General features: G+C 36.5%; 1 protein-coding gene across 20 annotated transcripts in view; it reads right to left on the bottom strand.

Moving 5' to 3' along the window:
• Positions 1-22,669, bottom strand: part of cadpsa (Ca2+-dependent activator protein for secretion a) — a 150,186-nt gene that overhangs the window by 76,431 nt on the left and 51,086 nt on the right. For all 20 annotated transcript variants that reach the window (XM_056240811.1, XM_056240815.1, XM_056240816.1 and 17 more), the window contains exons 5-8: positions 14,174-14,254; positions 13,775-14,008; positions 10,942-11,063; positions 781-892 (exon numbers count right to left, since the gene is read on the bottom strand). In XM_056240811.1, coding sequence (XP_056096786.1) covers positions 781-892; positions 10,942-11,063; positions 13,775-14,008; positions 14,174-14,254 — 549 coding nt within the window. The remainder of the gene's footprint in view (positions 1-780; positions 893-10,941; positions 11,064-13,774; positions 14,009-14,173; positions 14,255-22,669) is intronic.

The raw sequence follows: 22,669 nt of genomic DNA, 5'->3' as shown, positions 1-22,669 counted from the left end.
AAAAGAAAAAAGTGGGACACTTTCAAGTAATATCCATTCCCACCAGTGCTCTGATTCATCGCACATCGGATCCTATTATCTCTTACTTCACTTTGAAGTAATCTATCATTTGCATAAGAGCCGACATCAGCACCTTATCTTTCTGTTTTTATATCAGTGCAGGATTATTGTTTAGAGAGAATGAGTGATAGAGAGAGGAAAAGAGAAACGCTATGCATCATTGACTCAGCACTGGATCAAATTCATTAGAACAGCTACAGGCACGCAGGGGGGCTGCTCATTTTGGGGAACTTGTTAGAGCTGATCACCTCCTGATGGCAGAACTGAGCTCAGATCAGTGCTGACTGCTTAAAGAGCTGTGTGAGTATGAGCTGTGATGGTTCAGTGTGTGTGTGTGTGTGTACACGTTTTTCTATCCCGGTGGGGACTTCATTCTGAACGCACACAGACCCATGGGGACCTAAATTGAGGTCCCTATGAGGAAATAAGGTTCTTATAAATCATACAGAATGAGTTTTTTTTTAAGTTTTTTTTTTTATGTAAAAATGCAGGAAGTTTTCAGTGACGGGTAGGTTTAGGGGTAGGGTTAGTGTAAGGGGAGAGAATATACAGTTTGTACAGTATAAAAACCATTACACCTATGAAGAGTCCCTACAAAGATAGTGATCCAGACCTGTGTGTGTGTGTGTGTGTGTGTGTGTGTGTGTGTGTGTGTGTGTGTGTGTGTGTGTGTGTGTGTGTGTGTGTGTGTGTGTGTGTGTGTGTGTGTGTGTGTCTGACCCGTCCTAGCTCTTTGTCCTCCAGTGCCAGCACTCCTGTACTCTCCGTGAAGAGTTTCACCTTTACAGCTGGAAGTGGGTGAGTGGTGGTGAAGTCTCCTTGTGTACCCCACCTAAACAGAGAGAAAGAGAGAGAGAGAGAGAGAGAGAGAGAGAGAGAGAGAGAGAGAGAGAGAGAGAGAGAGAGAGAGAGAGAGAGAGAGAGAGAGAGAGAGAGAGAGAGAGAGAGAGAGAGAGAGAGAGAGAGAGAGAGAGAGAGAGAGAGAGAGAGAGAGAGAGAGACATGAACCTTAATAACAGATTTAATAGCATTCTGAAAGACTTCTCAGTGAGTGGCAGAACAAGATTTGTTCTCACACATGCACAGTTGCACACAGAGACATTTACAGCTTGTGGTCATATCAATGTCATCAAACAGCTGCTCTTTTCTAGGCGGAGGATCTGATGCCAGATTGTTATGAGGACATTCACATTCATGATTTACCAAGTAAACTAACCAAAACCAACACTCCCTGACATCCCAAAAGAGAGGCGCTGTGAACTAGCAAAGACTATGTGTTGATTTGTATCAATGATTGTGTGTGTGTGTACAGTGCTGGTCAGAATTATTTGCTGCCTTGGTAAAATATGATCAAAGATGGCTATAAAAAGCCAAAGATGTTTATCCTTTTGATATTTTATTTTAAAAAAATGCTAAGATCTAACCCTTTATTGAAGTAAAAGAATTGAAAGTCGGGGAAAATCACATTATGAAATAAATGTTTTTCTCCAAAACACATTGGGAAAAATTATTTTTTGAGAGTGGTTTTACAGGTTTTTCAGGATTCTTTGATTAATTAATTTTATTTGAAAATCAACATTTTTTGTAACCATGTAAATTACTTCACTAACACCTTTGATATATGTATTGTATCCCTGCTGAATTTTACTGACCGCAACCTTAAAGTCATTTATGTTGACCAAATAATATTTTACATTAACACTCTCTAATGAGTTTTGGATTAAATAATTTAAATTCTATTACTGATTTTAAAAGAAATAAGCACCACACTGTAGGTTAGGTGGCTTTAAATACTATGTACTTCCATAAAAAAAATCAAATAAAAAAAAATTAGGTACAATTTACTTATTTTGTTCATGTTGTATTGCAAAATACTTTTGCTGCTATTGAGGTGGAACACGGGTTAGGTCAGTGACAGGTTTGGTGGTACGATTAAAGTTTAAGGCTGGGTCAAGGTGCAAGTGAAGGGTCAACAGTGTAATTATAGATGTAACTGCAGAAATGTATTACAGATAACATTAATAATAACATGTATGTACACACTAAGTGCATTGTATCAAAGGATTACTTAAAATGTTAGTAGTTAAAGACAGGTAATATAAAGTAGCACCAAAGATAATATAATGTAACTGTGCAATCTGAGAGTGTCTCTGTAACAAATTATTATTAATTATTATTATAGTCATCATAATTGATTATTACATTACGATGTCAGTGAGCACACATTAAGAATGTGAGAGACATAGGATTGAACTTGGCCTGAATCTATGGTGCCTATTAATAACAGCAAAAATCCAATAAGAAGCTAAAAAAAACTATTCTGAGGTAAATCTGAGCTAGTATGCGTGTCTAACTCTAAATGGATCATCCACTCCCTTTTATTTTTGTGCAGAAAGACTGAATAAACAGAACAAGTACTGTGGCTTTGCTGGCGTGTGTGGCAATACACAGTGTACGTATGTGTGTGTTTTGATGTGACTGTGTGCACATGAAAGAATTTGTGATGCATGTGTGTGTAAGTGTGTGTGTGTGTGTGTGTGTTGTGATCCCTTGAGATGAGGGGGGCAATCATCAGGCCACAGTGCTCTGGGGGAACAGAGAGCAGTAAACGGGTCTCCATGGCAACCCCCTTCTGAGTCTGGCTCCCTGTAGAATGCCTGGGGTGAAGCTGAGGGTACATGGACGCTGTGTCTTTATGTATGTTTGTGTATGTGTCTTTGCTGTGTCAGTGTATAGTGCCGCTCAACCTTCTTTCACATCAGCGTCTCAGGAGAGATGTCTGATGCATATTTGGCTCATGGCGTTGAAACAAACTTTTTGGAAGAAATGATGATTTGCATCATTGCTGTTAGAAAGCATGCCGTTAATACAAGATCATGAAAAACGGTTTTTACTAGGACTTGTTGTGAGCTTGAAGGCTACAGCCACTGGGCATATCATGTGTACTGTGAACTGCTGTTTAGTTTCAGCAGCCGCCTGTGGCACAGTCAGTGTTGGGAGTAACGCGTTACAAAAGTAATGCATTACAGTAACATATTACTTTTTGCTGTAACGCAGTAGTGTTAGGCATTACTAATCAATTTTCAGTAATATTTTACTCGGTACATGTTCAGTAAGGCTTGCGTTACAACAGACTTTTAGTTTTAATTGTAAAAAACAAACAAACAAAAAACAGCAAGACCGCGAGACATTAACGAATGAAAAATGCAAGTAGGCTAAGTTACCTGTTCGTGGTCAGTCAATAGCCGCGTGTGGTGTCCAAATCTGTAAATAAAGACTAAATGGCAGCGTCTGATATATTTGTATAGCGATTTATTTTTTACAGGAGTGCCGTGAAGTATGATTTCAGCCTCTGTGCTCGCGCTGGCCAGTGGAAAAGCGGCTAATGGTGAAGATGGCATGAAGAAGATACATTCGCGAGATGGACGTATCGCATTAGGCTATTCGTTCTGTGTTTCCTTTCTAAACAGTTAGGCTATGTTTATGTGGTATTTTTCATGTTTTCATCACGCAATCATGTTTTTGATGCGGTGGTGACGCGTTCATGTAAGGGCGGCGGCGCTGCCGATAAAGCACCTAAAAGCTGTCACAAAGAACCGGCAAAAGCAATGATTATGAATATGTCAAATATAGCAAGGAGACATTTTAATTGTTTATTAATAAAGTCAAGATGAAGTTGACGATGCTGCCTCACGATCTTCGCAGTAGTGAATGCACCAGAGAGAAATGCACATTTCATTTCATAAGCAGAGAGCAGTCTGTTTTCTTTCGTTTTGAATTGTTCTGTTTACAAGTAGACATTTCAATATAGATATATTTTTCAGGTCCGTGAATAGGCTACCTTATACGCTGAGTTTCGGTTCATTTATGAGACGCGCTCCAGTTCACCTCCGTGTTGTGATTATCTATAATTGTCTGCTATATTTAGCCTACTTCTTATTTAATAAATCCAGGCAATTGGTTGATGAAACATTGATTAAAATTAAGATACAATTAATACAAAACGAAATTCACTTTAAAGAAAGGCTTTTGTGTCTTCTGTGTAAGGTCTCTGTGAAAGATTTAAAGCAGTCTTTTAGTGCCGCTTCAGCGGTCGCGTCCGTAATGGAGAACTGTCACGTCTGTAACATTGTTTTTTCCTCATAAATGCGAACACGAAAAATAAAATAAAATGAATATTTTATGTTCTGTGGAGTGCATAAAACCCAATCATCCGATTTGCGCAGTGTAATTCACAGAACTACAACAACAAAAAATCGTTGCTTCCTAAAAGTTAAAGTTTTTTTTTTGTCACGGATGACTGTCTATTTCCCTAATATTAGGCTAAATATAAAACGCATGTGTAGACTGATATTTTTCTAATGTCTGGATTCCTTTCAGGGAGGAGCCTATGGATAAACAGACGTTTCAATATTTTGGTATTAATGCATTTTCTGAGAATTTATATTTCAAGTTTTGACCGCAAATGTCATGTCCATAACGCTGGAATTCCCACATTTTAAATAATTTATCCTCAACTAGTTTTGTGGTGTAGGTCTACGTATTTTATAATGTTAAGTTAACTTCAAATAATACTAATAGTAATTTAAAGATGTGGTAGCATTGGATCTGGACGGTATGGATAACGCTGGGAGTTGGAAGGGGTGTGTCGCGATTCTGCAGGTTCGTGGATCTGAGTCTCGCGATTCGGTTTCATATCGCATATCGTTACAGCCCTAGTCATTTAGAATGTTAAGTTCTACTTCTGTATAGTTATTTTGGTGAAAGTAACTCAAAAGTAATACAGGAGTAATGTAACGCATTACAATACTGAGACAGTAATATTGTAAGGTAATGAATTACTTTTAAATAACAGTAACAAGTAATATATAATGTATTACAGTTTGGAAGTAACTTGCACAACACTGGGCACAGTAGATGATATATTTTACATATAATCCATTTCTTTTTCTCTATCTATCTATCTATCTATCTATCTATCTATCTATCTATCTATCTATCTATCTATCTATCTATCTATCTATCTATCTATCTATCTATTCGTGCATCCATCCATTTATATATATATATATATATATACTGTATAATCTATCTATATACTCTATCCATCCATCCATTTATCTGTTCGTCTACACACAGGTAGGTTTTTTAAGTATCTTATGCTTACCAGGGCTGCATTTGTTTGATTAAAAATACAGTAAAAACTGTAATATTGTGAAATATTATTACAATTTAAAATACCTGTTTTCAATTCTAAAATATTTTAAAATGTAATTTATTTCTGTGATGGCAACACTGCATTTTCAGCAGCATTTACTCCAGTCTTCAGTGTCACATGATCTTTCAGAAATCATTGAGCCACTTAATATTTTTGTGGAAACTATGATAATTTTTTTTCAGGATTCTTTGAACAGAAAGTTCAAAAGAACAGCTTTTTTTTAACAACGTACTGTAAGAGTCTTGACTGTCACTTTTGATCATTTTAATGCAATTTAATGCAAAAAAGCTCATTTTTTTGTTTCATCTGACCAAAGAACCCGTCCCGTTTGAAGTTCCAGTAGTGTCAGTTACTTTTCAAACGTTCTATGGACAGATGAAACAACAAAACAAAAAAAAAGAGCTTTTTGGCAGCAAACACTTATGGGTTTGGTGCACACAGGGATAAATAAGTACCCCATGTGTAAAATGAAATGCTGTATCGTTGTATCTCTGCTGTATCTTTAATGCTGTGGGCCTAATTTTTTGCCAGCGGTCTTGGACATCTTGTTCAGATAAATGGCATCATGATTCGATCAAATACCAACAGATAAAAAATCTAAACCTGACAACCTCTGCTAGAAATCTTATAACGGGCCATGTTTGGATCTTCCAACAGGACAGTGATCCAAAAACAAACATCAAAATCAAAACCAAAATGGGTCACTGAGCACAAAACCAAGCATCTGCAATGGCCATCCCAGTCCCCAGACCTGAACCCTATAGAAAATGAGTGGGCTGAACGGAAGAGAAGAAGCGCCAACATGGATCTGGGAATCTGCAGGATCTGGAGAGATTCTGTATGGAGGAATGGTCTCTGATCTCTTGTCAGGTGTTCTCCAAACTCATCAGGCACTACAGGAGAAGACTCAGAGCTGTTATCAGAGCAAAAGGAGCTTGCAAAAAGTATTTAATAAAAGGGGGCAAATAATTTTTCCCAATGTGTTTTGGAGAAAAACATTTATTTCATAATGTGATTTTCCCCGACTTTCAATTCTTTTACTTCAATAAAGGGTTAGATCTTAGCATTTTTTTAAAATAAAATATCAAAAGGATAAACATCTTTGGCTTTTTATAGCCATCTTTGATCATATTTTACCAAGGCAGCAAATAATTCTGACCAGCACTGTACACACACACACAATCATTGATACAAATCAACACATAGTCTTTGCTAGTTCACAGCGCCTCTCTTTTGGGATGTCAGGGAGTGTTGGTTTTGGTTAGTTTACTTGGTAAATCATGAATGTGAATGTCCTCATAACAATCTGGCATCAGATCCTCCGCCTAGAAAAGAGCAGCTGTTTGATGACATTGATATGACCACAAGCTGTAAATGTCTCTGTGTGCAACTGTGCATGTGTGAGAACAAATCTTGTTCTGCCACTCACTGAGAAGTCTTTCAGAATGCTATTAAATCTGTTATTAAGGTTCATGTCTCTCTCTCTCTCTCTCTCTCTCTCTCGTCTCTCTCTCTCTCGTCCTCTCTCTCTCTCTCTCTCTCTCTCTCTCTCTCTCTCTCCTCTCTCCTCTCTCTCATCTCTCTCCTCTCTCTCTCTCTCTCTCTCTCTCTCTCTCTCTCTCTCTCTCTCACACACACACACACACACACACACAAACACACACACATCATTATGTGAACATTTGCACACAGAAGAACAAAGCACTCACATCACAGACATTCAGACACAGGCTCCATGTCTTGCACATATTTTCAGCAGATTAAAGGGCTCAAGGCCTGGCATGTTCATTTAATAATAATACAATCTCACTGTTATTGGATCACTATTTCAATTCTAAAAAGAGTTCCCAGAACATGGGTAAATCCTGACAGCAAGACAGAAGATTAATGTATTGTCTTATTAATGCCCGTGTTCTGTTGAGATGGACTTTAATGGGACTTCAAGCATAATAGTAGTAATTGTTGATGTAAAAATTTTAATTTTAACATTCTTTAACTCTTTCAATGTGTTTTTCTGACCAAATAAAAACCCAGTACGCAGATATTATTGAAGTTTCATCTCTGTGTTTTACCATAAATTACATGTTGCTTTCAGAAATTGGCAAACAAGAGGAGTGGAAGTCACTGAGCTCTATGTTTTGCCTGCATGAGACTCATTTGAAATGTTCTGGTATCTCAGATTAGCCATATCAGAGTCAAATCTATTACACACAAAAATCTTTTATTATACTATTTTTGAACACATTTATCCGGCTATAAAACATATTCTGCATAATCTGAAAATGTGAAGAAATGCTTCTTTCTGATAAATAAAGAAGTAGTCATATCAGTGTTGCCAGAGATCGAGCCATATGTTTGTATTCATTTGCATGCAAATGAAATTCACTGTATCACAGTGCATAGAGTTGCTAGTACTAATGAAGCCTGTAGGTGGCAGCAGAAGAGAATACATTTCCATACACCACATCAATATTGTATGATGCTAAATGGACTGAGAATGACTCATTTCTCACTTTTGAGCTTAAGTCACACTGTACACACTAAAAACTGACAATGTCTGTGTGCCACTGGACCAGCTATCCTCTCTTGACATTATAAAAGGGAATCAATATCCTGAGACAATTTTTGTCTAATTGTTGTACAATAAACAAAATCAAATAAAATGATGCACTAAAAAACATTGAGCATCATCCATTCGTATATCTAAGTTATTCTAAGCTGTCCTAAGTGAGCATTTGTGATTCCCAAATGATAGCCTAAACATAAACACCAACTATACCACAAACATACAAATATACACTGACCCACAAAATTTGGTCAGAGGTTCATTGCATTAAAAGCCCAGACCCTGTGGTAGAGAAACACTAATCTATATTACTGATCTTTATCACAAGTAAAACAAAGTGCTCGCGCGCACACACACACTCCTCAGCAAAGCTCTCCTTGTTATGTAATCCACAGTGCCTAGAGCTACAATACTGTGACACAATAGAGCAGAAACAAGACCAGTCACATAAGACCACTGCCTTCTTTTCAAATCACGAGAGGTTTGTGTTTGAAACATATACGTTTACTTTTTATATCGCAAATGGTTATTAACCATTTTCGCCCTCGTTGCAAGTGAACTTGCATATTTTCAATCATGTTTTAAATCATATTTAAATCATATTTTAAGTTCTGCTTCCCTCAAGCAAATGCAGAGTTTGATACATGACCTACTATCAACAACCCTTTCATTTTCTTAGTTTTTATGTAAGGTTGGTTCAACGGGGGGTCATGGTATTAAATCTCTAAAAACTGCTGCCTGAAAAGCACATCCTACAATCTGAGCCCTCAAACACAGGACCAATCTGCAGACTTTATCAGACTGAATTATGATTTGAAAATAGCTTTTTTCATTCATCATAACCACTCCACTTTCATACAAGTGCAGGCCTTTGTAGCCCACTTCCAACCCCCAAGCAGACTCAAAGGCTTACGAAGCAGCCTTTATTTCCCTGTTTTTTATCTACTTCCTTGTTTCTTCCATATACGATTTAATTAAAGAGATGTGTTAGGATCAATCCCCACAATCTTAAGGTGTCTGATCAAACAGGTACAGAATGCATGTCTCCCAGCAGTTTCCCCATCATGCATGCTTTACCCAGACTCCCTCTCATCTATCCTCACATGGCTCTACCCCTGAGACCCAGCAGGCTTTTAGCATTACAGCAAGCCCTGAAGAAATGTGAGCCAAATGTGCAAATGTGTGTGTGAATGTGAGAGCTTGTTGATCTGAGCAACTCTGTATTTTCAGTTGAAAGCGAGTGCATATGATTATTTTTGTTTGGGGTGTGTGTGTGTGTGTGTGTGTGTTTGTGAAGCCGACTGTACGCCATGCAGTTTCTTTTCCTGTATTTTACAATTGTTGCTTGTCAGCTTATATGATGTGACCTCAGTGAAAAATGTGGGCAAAAGCCAAGGCACATCAGCTGTCTTGTATGTCATGCTGTGCCGTATTCTTCTTTGCACACTGTTGTCACAATTGACAGTGTTGACTAGGCATTTTACATTATCAATCTCTCTCAGTCACATTCTGACATTCTCATTTACACAAAATGTAACAAGGCAAGGTCTGCCGTTGATTATATAGTAAGCAAACAATCAGTTCTGACGTGTTGGATGCAGGAGAAATGGGCAGGAGTAAAAGACCTGCCAAGGCCAACAGTGGTAAGAACATACCAACAATGGTCCCTAGGAGGGACAAACCACAAACCGGCGACAGGATGTTGGGCATCCAAGATTCATCGATGCGTGAGGGCAACAAAAGCTATCCTGTCAGGTCCGAACTTACTGCTGTGGCACAAGTCACAACATTTTAATGATGGTTAATGATGCGTCACAACACACCGTACATCGCACCCTACTGCGTATGGGGCTGAGTAGCTGCAAACGGGTCTGAATGACCCCTGTCCTACTGTCGAAAGCTCCTACAATGGGCACACAAGTGTCAGAACTGCATGGACCTTAGAGCAGTGGAAGAGCCTGGTTCTATCAGTCCCATTTTCTTTTGCATCACGTGGACAGCTGTGTACGTGTGGCGCCATTTACCTGGGGAAGTAATGCCACCAGGATGCGCTGTGGGAAGATAACAGCTGGTGGAGGGAGTGTGATGTTAATCTAGGCAATAGGTCTGCTGGGAGACCCTGGTCCGGCGGTCAATTTGACACTTGCCACCAACATAAATGTTGCAAACTAGGTACATGGCACAGTTGCAATTTTTTATAAATGTAAATGCTTAAGTCACATTCTGACATACTGTAAAGTCAGTGATGAGAAACAAAGTCGCAATTGCAAGAGAGATATCCGTTGTGAGATAAAAAGTCACATTGCGATATATAAGCTCAGCTATAAGAAACAAAGTTGCAATTGCAAGATATATAGTTGCATGTACTATGAGATAGAAACACTGCTTATGTTTTAGAGTGAACGCAAGGTGATTTTGATAGTAAGATCTTAACTTAAAGGCAAAATGTGGCAAAAATCATACAGCATGCGTACTGATTAAGAGTGTAAGCTGACAAAAGAAGTGGGTGCATGTTCAGTAAAAGGTGTAAGAATTAGTTTTTCTGCGTATGTGTGTTTCCTCTCTTTCTTACCCTTGAATTAGTCTCCTCACACACAAGCAAATGTGATGTGTAGTTGAGTAATGCGATCAGCGTACGGTTTGCCTAAGTGTTGATTACATGCCCAGAATTGTTACTTCATCATTAAGCGTTACATCTCACCACAAACAGAATGAGCCAACTGTGTACACAATAATATCAACTGATCATGTAATGAGCTATATCACACACACACACACACACACACAGAGCTTCAGCAAACAGCATTTGATGGGATTTGAGATTAAGTTCCTCCAGCTCTGAATAACATGAACGGTTCAGTGAGAATGTGCCTGAATGCATGATGACAAGCAATAAAACCTCAACAGGTTTGTGAAGGTTAGTGTACATTGACTGATTTAATTAGTCTATAAGAGAATCATTTACTCCAGACAGCAACTTTCAAGTTCTGGAGGCGTGAATAAACTTCCTCAGTGCGTGAACTTGGATGCAGTATAATATTGATGCAGAGATCCTACAAAAACAAAATGCTTGACAAGATTTTTCTGCCACACTTACGTTGGTTTGGAAGCCTCTGCTTGGTCAGTCTGAAGTTTCTGTCCACCTTCCACCTCCATGGTACAGTAAACAATCCGGTTAGGAGCTAAAGACTTCAGACCTTGTACCTCCATAATCACCACCTGTGGGGAAAACAACAGGAGATCTATAGAGACTAAGAGCACTAGCTGCTGGGGAGAAAATATAAATAATCATAATAAAAATAACAATAATACAACTTTTTAGTGGATGTTATCTAAACACATTGGATCTCGTTCACAAATAATTGTGTGGATTATTTGGGATTTGTACGCACAGGAGAACTTCTCTCGAAAAATTTCCAACGCATGCATACGCACATGAATTTGTTCTTAACATCGTTCTAATGTTAGTGAATTTGGAGTATTATAAATGTGTGGCCACGTGCACAAGGTTAGTCATTAGCATAAAACACGCCCAAACCAACTCCATATAAAGGGAATTCCGCACAACCTTTCCTTCAAAGACTTTCGTCACTCTCGCCAAACATATGCCACTCTCTGCAGAAGCGCTGTAGTCAGATCCTCGAGAAATCCCAAGTGTGTCATTCTCAAAACCGGTTTAAACACCTTTTATACAGACCCAATTACAGACCTCTCATTGGCCAGCTGTACATATGCATAAATCTGCGTAATTCAGAGAAACCTCGCAGCTGAAGCTATACCGCAGCTTTTCTTACTCTTTCACTGTACCTGTAAATATGATGAAATATATTTAAGATTCTATTAAATTATATAATTTATTAATAATATAATATAATATAATATAATATAATATAATATAATATAATATAATATAATATAATATAATATAATATAATATAATATAATATAATATAATATAATAGCGTTCAGATGAAATAGGCTATAACTTTTTGGTGAATCATTATTTGTTTGTGAAAACGTTCCTACGCAGATTTCGTACACACATTTGTGCATACGCATGCTTAGTTAATGAAACCCAGAGTCCATAATGACAAAAACAAAATTGCCTTTGCCAAAGAAAGCAATACCTTTTCTAAAAAAATTATAATAATAATTAATTGACAAAAAATGTGCAGTATAAAAATAAAACAATATTACAAAATATTGTATTAAATTTAGCCAAATATTTTTTATAATCCATATTTTTCCTAATTTCTCTTAAATTGTGGTGTAAGTGTGAAGGGGGGTAACAGCGATGAAAAAGTGACCTGAGAAGAGTCAGATGATTAAAGTTCATTGCGATATGATTGACCAATCATTGTAATTGCATGGGGGAAAACACATTATTCAGAATTTCTCAATTTATTTTCCCTGGTGGGAAGAAAGTAATTTGGGTTTGAAACAACGTGAGGGTGAATAAATGATAACAGAATTGAAATTTTGGGGTGAACTAATCCTTTGACATTTGAGATAAGTTCCAACTTCATCCAAACCCACACACACACACACACAGCATCCGTGCATGAGGAGAGAGGATGGGAGATGTGTCAGATAAAGCAGTCATCACAAAGGTATCCGTGAAAGGGGAACGAGCTGTTAACACACGACATACATCACATGGTTTTATTGCTCTCTTCTTCAGGGAATATCTCCACTCAGATACTGTCACTTGATTAAAGCTAGCTTTATAGCAGGTTGTCAGTACCACTCAGGATTTTCTCTGTGGCTTGTGCTAAGTAAGGCCTGTCTACACACACACACACACACACACACACACACACACACACACACACACACATACATTCAGAATTCTCCTGTCCTCTTTTAAACCTGCACAATGAAGAGAAGATGACATTTTCAATTTGTCACTCTGCAAATCAAAGACCAGTATATCACTAATGCACCAACATGGTGTTATATTTGACAGTGATATGCAACTTGTTGTAATGAGATATTCAAAGCAATAACTGTGCAAATTACATTATTACCCGATAAAAAAAGAACACGGAAATTCTATGTCAAGTCAGTAATGAATGTCAAAACCATCACAGATTCAATTATCCAATCAATTTCTATCAAATCACAAGATACAACAAGATGGTGGTGAAAAGGAAAGAGTTGATGCTGAGTTTGTGTTTGTTTCATATGCTCAACAAATTCGCTTTTCTTAAGAGTGGGCAATGAGATGTGGTTTTCTGGAAAATTCAGTGTTATAAAAAGATCTGAAACAAGGCCAAAAATAATGGGTGAGATAAATTTGTGAGTTTTGTGAATCTCAATAAAAGCAAAATCATTTTAAATTTTGAAACTCTTTAACCACTAGGTAACAACAGCCCAAATTTCAAACACTAATGTACATGATCTTGAACACTAATGTACATGATAAACTGTATATATAAACCTATTCTGACGGGTATTTTTGCACTTCACAGATATGTAAGCGCTTTGGTGGCCATGGGTCTGTTGAAAGCGCTATATAATGCAGTCCATTTTCCATTTTTACCATTTCACAGATGCACGACTTTGGTTTAAAAAAAAAAAAAAAAAAAAACATGAGAAAATTACCTCCTAAATTTGTTTTTCTCAGGGGTCCTTTGAAAGATCTAATTACACCTCAGTAGGAATATCTAAATATGTGTAAGTATATTATTTTTAACATTCTTTTATTTAGTCATTTTTGATTTACGTTAACTAAACCTAAATTTAATGGAGATATAAAGAAAAAAAGAAATCAACAAAGAGAGTTTGATGCCGGACACTGCTCAGAATGGCCCTTAAAGACATTGGAAAAAAATAGGGATTTAGACTTTCAAGAGCTCATGTTTGGACCTAAACATTATTTGAACATGCTAACCGAAATGCAGGGAGAAATGCTAAACAGGAACAAGTACCTCCAGAGTGAAAGACAAAACTACGTCAGACTTGGAGAGCTGATTCTCGTCCTCTTGGCCCATGTCAATGATGGAGGTGTTGTGGCCTCTCTTGAGCTTCTGTAGTTTGAACTCTCCACCTTTAGACACTGGCATGCTCTCCAGATTGGCCATCAGCAAGTTCACTGAAGACTTCAGCTCCTCAATGTACATGGCCTCCATGTCCCTGGACACAAACTTAGGGAACCTGCCAGCCTATTCAAGGTGTTAAAGAGAGAGAGAATTTTTTTTTAATTCTGGCCAAGAGGGACAAAACAAGACATCGGGACATTTTGTGCCTTGGAATTGGCTACTTTATAAGCCTGAAAAGAACAGTATACCACAGCTTCATGTGTAATTGTATGAGATTGGAACACATACTTTTGTGAACTGATCAGCCATTTGGAGTCGTCCATCCAGCTCTCTTCTTATCTGGGCAGCCTGTTCATCAAGATTATCCAGCTGTAAGACACAAACATTTTAATGCATTTAAACTGACATTCCAAACACTTTTCCTCTGTTAAAAGATCAACCTGTGTCTGACCTTCACGTTACAATAAATAGTGACAAAATATCAAAGGTCAACATTTTCAAATGCTCACTGTATATACATGAGGAACAATTTATTAAGCATTCACAAAAGACCAATATAGATCAGGGGTGCGTTTCCCGAAAGCATCGTTAGCCAACTATGGTCACAAGTTCCGTCATTACCAATAGAGTTCAATGGAAATTGCGATCATAGTTGGATAGACGCTTTCGGGAAACGCACTCCTGAGCCGAATTTTTTTTTATCAAAGAATCCTGAAAAAAAATTATCACATTCTCTTCAAAAAAATTAAGCAGCACAACTTTTTACCAAGTTGAAAATATGAAATGTTTGATGATAATAATAATAATATGAAATGTTCTGAAGGATCATGTGCCACTAAAAACTGAAGGAATGATGCTGAAAATTCAGCTTCTAATTTTTTTTTTTTTAAATATACTCAAATAGAAAACAGTTATTTTAAATTGTAATAATATATTAGACTTTTATGGTGTTTTTGATCAAATAAATGCAGCCTTGGAGCATAAAAGACTTCTGTCAAAAACATGTATAAACATCTACTGACCCTAAGCTCATGAACAGTACTGTATGTATATAACATAAATTAAAACTGCATAATATACCAAGACTTGTTTGCAGAGAATACATCTTGAATGAAGTTTTAGGTGTAAATCATTACATTTTGTTAGATGTACCATACCAAATAAACCTCAAGCAAACTATATTTAATATCTGAATGTGACTTTATGTAAGCCTCTATCCCCTACATTCACAGCTCTGTCCATTTAAAAGCCTTCATTAGTCCTTTCTAGCAGGACTGTTATTAGATTAGAGGCCAAAATCCATCAGCCATTTGTCATCATGTCACTGTGAGACGGTGACTTCCGAATCTGTTAAAAATAGAAGCATGAACTTCTGATCCTGACATTAATATTAAACAAGATTAAAGTACACTCACGACAAACAATTTGTAATTTGTACAATTACAAAATATGCATACTTATAGATTTATACACAGATATCTGAATACATTTATGGACATGTATGTTGCTACATATAAAGCTAGAATTGCTTAGCTAGTATGGGGAAAAATACAATGGAAGTCAATGGGGTCCCATCAACTATTTGGTTACATTCTTCAAGAAATTCATACAGGTTTGGAACAACTTGAGGGTGAGTAAATGATGATAGAATTAAAAAATTTAGGAGAACTATCCATTTAATCTGACACTAAGCTCTCCAAACCAGAAAAATCATCCGGGCTAAGAATAGGATGGACCTAAGTATTTTTTTTTTTTTTTATTAGCTAGCTTTATATTTCCCTCATTTAAAGTCCAGCTAAAAAAAAGGAACCATAGCTGGCAGCCTGGATGTTTAAAAATCCTGTTGCAAAAACCAAACTTTTCTTCTAATTTATCGGTTTATATGATTCAAGACCAAAGGACGCGTCTTTAAATACCCTGCATGTTCCATGCTAAAGGGTTTTGAACTAATGGTGAGTTCAGAGCCTTACAAGGGAGGAATTGGCCAGTCAGTTGCGTTGTTGGCTGGAGGGCCATCTGGACAGGTTGTGGCCGTGGTGTCCCCCTTCCTGACTCCAGCTGGGCTAAATTCAGTACTCAAAAAGCTGCAAACACCTACACCCTTTCATGAGGATTCCTACACACAAGTGAGTTTACTTTACACACACCAATGCACTCATACAGAATAATGAGTGCATGTAATTGTGCAGGCATACACAATTCAAACACATGCTCACTTAATTCATGCATGAATTCATGTACACATTCTGTCAGTATTTGTCATAATTGTGTTTTCATAATCAAATGCTTAATTTTACTGCACAATACCAGGACAGGTGTCCAAGACACAGATTAAGCCTCATCCCAGATCAAAAATATTTTCCACAGAGAATACACCTGTGCTATGATTACTAGATCGGCAATTTCAGGTTTGTCAGATGATGGAGTCATAACTTGTTTGACTGACTATTTTCTGTTTCTTCATGAAAGAAGATATTTTGAAAGTCAATGGGGTCCAAACAACATAAAACATTGATTTTTTTTTTATTGATTTTTTTCATGTCCAATAATGACATTCATTAATAAAATCATGCAGGGCTGCAGTCTGCTCCATAAATCTATAAACTTTAAACTTTTTATTATTGACAGAAAATCTGGCTCATATTGTAGTTTATTATGCAACAAAGCTTATTTCAACACAGAAATAACTCTCATAACAACAATTAACGACTCTCATAGCAACCCACCATTCTATTGTGACACCTTTGTCAACCGGACAAAATAAGAAGGGCCTTAGTTTAACAGCCTGAACTTTAAAAACACTTAGATCGTCATAATTGTCTCCTATAAAATGTGCTTTAAATATGGAAACCCAAAAGAAACAATTGTCTCACTCTCAACACCAACTGCATTTTGAAATTAAAACTTCTGACCTTTGGGAACGCTAGTGGAAACTTTTTAGTTTTAGCTCCCGAAATATTTAGAAATTGAAACCTGCTAAATGTAACACGGCAACATTTATTATAAAAATATTAAATATATTCCATTACGATCTAGGCTAAGCCTTAAACAGAACTGCTCTGACCACTACCCATTTCTGCTTGAAATGATACTGTTTCCCCTAAATGGCATGTTTGAGTTCGGTCACAAACATGCTAACAGCAATTTTAGCTTTTCAAGCTGAGACCGAGCAGCACAGCATGGTTCTCCTCCTGCTGCTCTGGTAGACTGAGCCAGTCAATGCTAAAGATGAATCGGCGTTCAGTCTTTATCACACATGGCTCACATCTCTGCTGCCTCTCTTTGTGTTGACACGGCAATGACAAAGTAGCTAACAAAAAATAAACTGCCACCACGGCCATTTAACTTCTCTGTGAGGCTTTTGATTAGGCCTAAATTGAATTATCTGCTCTGGCTTTGAGCCAGGTCGGTCTTAAAGTGAAAACGAATTTACACCAGATGTACGGCATTGTTTTAAGCAACCAACCATTCTATCTCGACAACTTGGACACCCATGGAACCAGATTTAGAGAGGCTATTATCAAGTCGACAGAGCTTGATAAAATGTAAAAGATGGGTTCTGCCAAACAAGGCCTTCAGACGAAAATAAACAAATAACCGGGAGTGCCATGACACATCATAACTTTGTTTAGATTTTCATGCACTAGTAAGGGAGCAATCTGTAATGTCATTGCCTGATGATAATTAGATTTGGTGTAAACAAGACATGTGTAATTAAATTAATGTGGCTAATCTAAGCCAGCCAAGGCAGAGAGATTGTCTGGCCTCTGTGTGTGTTAATGCCATGTGAGTGGAAGGTGAGACCAACAGAGAGCCAGATAGTGTCATGAGAAACAACAGTTTCTCAGAAATGAAAAATAATAATAATAATTAAAGCTGCTAGCAGCATTTAGCGGTGTTCAAGCAGTTAAGGCCTTTAAGGCCGTTAAGCACAAAAACATCAAAAGACATTAAGTTTTATGTAGCAAGCATTTAAACATTGACATCATAGATGGAATAGACCATGTTTTAGCATGATTTACCATGATATACCAAATTTAGTGTGATTTTTCATGATCTACAATGTTCCAGTATGATTTACCATGAATCTAGCATGATTTACCACAGTTTACCATGATTTCCCATGTTATAGGATGATTTACCATGATATACCACATTCTAGAATGATTTACCAGGATTGTAGCATGATTTACCATGATTCATCACATTGCTAGCATGATTTGCCATGATCCACCATGTAATAGTAGTTTTTACTATGATTTACCATGTTTCTATCGTGATTTACCATGATTTACCACATTGCTGCATTGATGTGAAGGGCCAATAAAAATGAAGTGATAAACTCTGACAAAAAATGATTGTGTTATAATAGTTAACATGGAAAAACTGGTTTGCTTTAGTGCTTTGATTTACTGTTGAAAATCAAGTGTGTCAAAATGAGAGTGAGCCAATAAGTGGTATTCTACTGCCCTCTGCTGGCCATTCTACTTATTAATAAAGTGTTTTCACAGGTGCTTTTGCACTCATATGTATACATTTGATCACACACACACACACACACACACACACACACACACACACACACACACACACACAAAGTCATTATATAAATATATTTTAATGGTCTATAAGCATTTAATGTCTTTGCAAGCTATTAATCAGATTATTCAGCATTTATTCAGAAACCTAGGACTACACACACACATTCTGTTGTAGATACAGATATTTGAACTATGTGATGGAAAAAAGAAATGTTTACTGCAATTGTCCTTCAGGATTCATATTTCTCAATGCACTACAATAGTCAGTTTACCATGGTTTGTCTTAGTTTACCTTGATGTTACCTTGTTGTGACCGAATGTTACACAATAATTTATCATGATATACCACATTCTAGAATGATTCAGCAGGATTGTAGCATGATTTACTATGATTTACCACGTTGTTAGCAATTATGTGAAGTTTCAGAACAGTAAAGTGAATTGAAAGACAAAATATGATTGTGTTATTATAGTAATTGTCACATAAGGTTATTTTTTAGTGTCTGAATATATGAATGCAAAAGCACATGTGAAAAGACTATTAATAAGTATAATGTCCAGCAGAGGGTAGTAGAAGACCACTTATTGCTATAGTACCACTTTTATTTTGAACTACTTGGTTTAATCAGTATCAGGGTTTCCGCGGGGTCATAAAAAGTCATAAAACGTCTTAAATTTAATAATAAGAATTTTAGGCCATAAAAACGTCCGGTTTTTCCATACAAGGTCATAAATTACATTTAGCCACGTCTTAAATTGATATGCTCATTCATTCATTATCGCGATATAATGTTTTCTCTATAAAACGATATCAAGAGTTCGATAAATGTTAGATCATGTTTATGCGCCAAAAGCGGAACGAAACTCATTTGAACCGCGCACGCCTCACGGAGCGTTTATCCGCTCGGCTCAAAGTCCAAACGGCAGCGTAGCGCGATCAAGCTCACTAGAGCAGACACGTTCTTTTACTGTCTATGGTTAACTTTGATCAGTCTCGATCACGAGATCCAGTGAGAAGCACTTGAATTCAGCGAAGAACACAAATGTCTCAGTGATTTAAACCAGTTTAAAGGCAGATGAAACAGCGCTGACGAACAGGAGAAACACTGTGCGCAACTATACAGTCAGAAAGCTTTTCCATCTACACATTTTCATCCTTTACCATGGTTTTACTGTAACGTTAGCCTAGTAATATTAACTGCACCATGAAATGTGGGATACATATTGAATTGTATTATATTATTAATGTAGACAATGTATTAAAGGACTAATGGAATATAATTACAGTATTTATGTATTTAGGCTATAGCCTACTGTTTTTCATACATTTCATAAAGATACGTGCCATCAAAGTCAGGCAACACAAACCTGTTTCAAGACTTGAAACAATATCCCCCATTAGCACATGCAGAAACTAAGAAATTAATTTTGAAATAAAGATATTATTTTTGTTAAGGAAAAAATACAAATGTTTGAATGTTCTACCTCAGATTTGTGAAATGTTCACCTGTTTGGCAAGTGTTTGTCATGATATGTTTTGACAATAAAGAGTAGTTTAAAACCACAATTAACGCTCTGGTTTCTATCAAATGATATGCATTTTGTGGGGTTGTGTGCAACACCACGTGATTACAGAGCCGTAAAACTAAAAGTTAAAACTAACTTTCAGTTGGGAACAAAAATCTGCCTTCAAAGTTCAAAGAAATAAAGAATTGACATTTATCGTCATAATTATCGATATTGACTGATATATTATCGTGATAAGTGTTGTGTTGTTCCTGTGTTATTGATACTTAGGAAAAGGGAGCCTTCAGTTTGTTACTCTTAAGAAAATGGAACCTTTAAATAATTAAACTTATTACTTTTAATGAAAGTCAATAAAAAAAAGACTTTTGAAAGGAAGTTATTTTTCGTAATTCGAGTAGGTCATAAATTTAAATCATATTGGTCATAAAAAGGTCTTAAAAGGTCTTAAATTTGACTGACTAAACCCTGCAGAAACCCTGAGTATTGTGCACTAAAGCAAACCAGTCTTTCAATGTGAATACCATTATGCATGCTTACACACACACACAAACACACACACACACACACACACACACAATTGTGGGTTATGATATTGTGAAAATCTCTTTTTGTGGTCCTTAAGCATTTCAGATATTTATTTGTGATGTCAAAAAAATTAAACTTTCTAATAAATCATTATTTAATATTATATTATAAGCATTTGTTTGTTAGCCATTGCTGAAAACTGGTTAAAAAAGATTAAAAATATCTAATGCTGTTGCTCCCTCTAGTGGACAACAGCGGTTTTACAGCCTACATAAACGGTTGAAATGAATGACAGGAAATTCGTTTTTTTTTTTACTTATATCTCGGGAACGAGAAAGTGAAAAAATCTGAAACTCAGAACTTAGATAGGGTTAGAGGAGCCCTCTTGAACAAGACCATCCCCGTGTTGCTGAGTGATTGCTGTCGGGAGTAATGTCTGTTGAAATGCATATCTTTGTGGGCTTATATCTCGGGAATGCCTGGGTCAAATCGCACCATACTCGGATCGAAGCTAGATGAGGACGGGCCCTTTCCAACAAGCTCTCCCACAAGGATATAGGTGGTCTAGGTCGGGAGTTACAGCCGTTTCAATTCGGGAGTCTCACGGATTAGCTATCCGCGGGGGGGAGGGTGGCGGGGGGGGCGTTCCCGTGCCCCGAGACGATAGATTTCGATCAAGAGCACCGAGAGGACCTTACCATTAAATTTGAGCGTGCAGCGACTTTCTGTTTTCGAGTTATGAGTGAATTTGTCCTTGGGGGGCGTGGCCCAACGTTATACTTTCGTTTTCAGCCTTCCTGTGACACAATTGTAAATAGTAATAAATAAAATAAATAAATGCAGTCCATAATACTCCAATAGATGAATTTGGACAAAATGTGATTGTAAATGTTGAAATAATGATTTTAGAAATTCTAAATATGAATTATAAAACAATATTAGGGAGTAGTATGATGAAATGACAGCAAGGGGCAGTAAAATACCACTTTGGTATTTTTTTAATAAAAAAATAGCTTTAAGCATTTGTTTGTTAGCCAATGCTGAAAGCTGATTAAAAAAAAGATTAAAAATGTCGGTAACACTTTACAATAAGGTTAATTTATTAAACATTAATGTATTAATTAACATTAACTAACCATGAGCAATACATTTGTTACTGTTTTTGTTCATCTTTGTTAACGTTAGTTAATACAAATCCAGCTGTTCATTGTTAGTTCATGTTAGTTCACAGTGCATTAACTAATGTTAACAAGATTTAAATAAAGTATTTGTAAATGTTGAAATTAACATTAACAAAGATTAACAAATGCTGAAGGAGTATTGTTCATTCTTAGTTAATGTTAACTACATTAGTTAGCATTAACTAAGAATGAACAATACTCCTTCAGCATTTGTATAATACTGCTGCTCCATCTATTGGACAACAGTGGTATTACAGACTATAAACAGTTGAATAAATAAAAACTTTCGTTTTCAGCCTTCCTGTGACACAATTGTAAAGAGTAATAAATAAAATAAATAAATGCAGTCCATAATACTCCAATAGATGCATTTTTACAAAATGTGATAGTAAATGTTAAAATAATGATTTTAGAAAGTCTAAATATGAACTATAACAATATTAGGGAGTAGTATGATGAAAATGACAGCAGGGGGCAGTAAAATATCACTTATTGGCTGTTAGCCATGCTTGACCTTTTTTTAAGAAGCTATGAGCATTCATTGAAAAGATATTGGCTTATGGTCAAGGCTACATATTGAAGTGACCCTATTATAGTCATCCAAATGTTATACATTACAAGTTATACATTTTCTGATAATTATTGTTCTAGAGAGTACAGAGCAATAGATGAATTTGGACAAAATGTGATTGTAAATGTTAAAATAATGATTTAATAAAGTCTAAATTTCAATTATATATAACAATTTTAGGGAGTAGTACGATGAAATGACAGCAGGGGGCAGTAAAATACCACTTATTGGCTGTTATAGCCATCCAAAATGTTATAGCCATCCAATTTACACTATTACAGCCATTCAAATGAAGAAATTACACCTTTTCTGATAATTATTGATCTAGAGAGTCCAGATAATTGTACTGCACTGGTTTTAAACATTAAGATATGAAAATTTTACGATCATAGATGGAAAAGACCATTTACAGCCAATACAGGCAATTTACCATAGGAAA

The sequence above is a fragment of the Rhinichthys klamathensis genome, unplaced genomic scaffold (assembly GCF_029890125.1).
Source record: "Rhinichthys klamathensis goyatoka isolate OS25496 unplaced genomic scaffold, OSU_Roscu_1.1 h1tg000613l_1, whole genome shotgun sequence".
NCBI lineage: Eukaryota > Metazoa > Chordata > Actinopteri > Cypriniformes > Leuciscidae > Rhinichthys > Rhinichthys klamathensis.
Note: the sequence above shows the minus strand (reverse complement) of the source record. Positions and strands in the feature narration are given on the sequence as shown.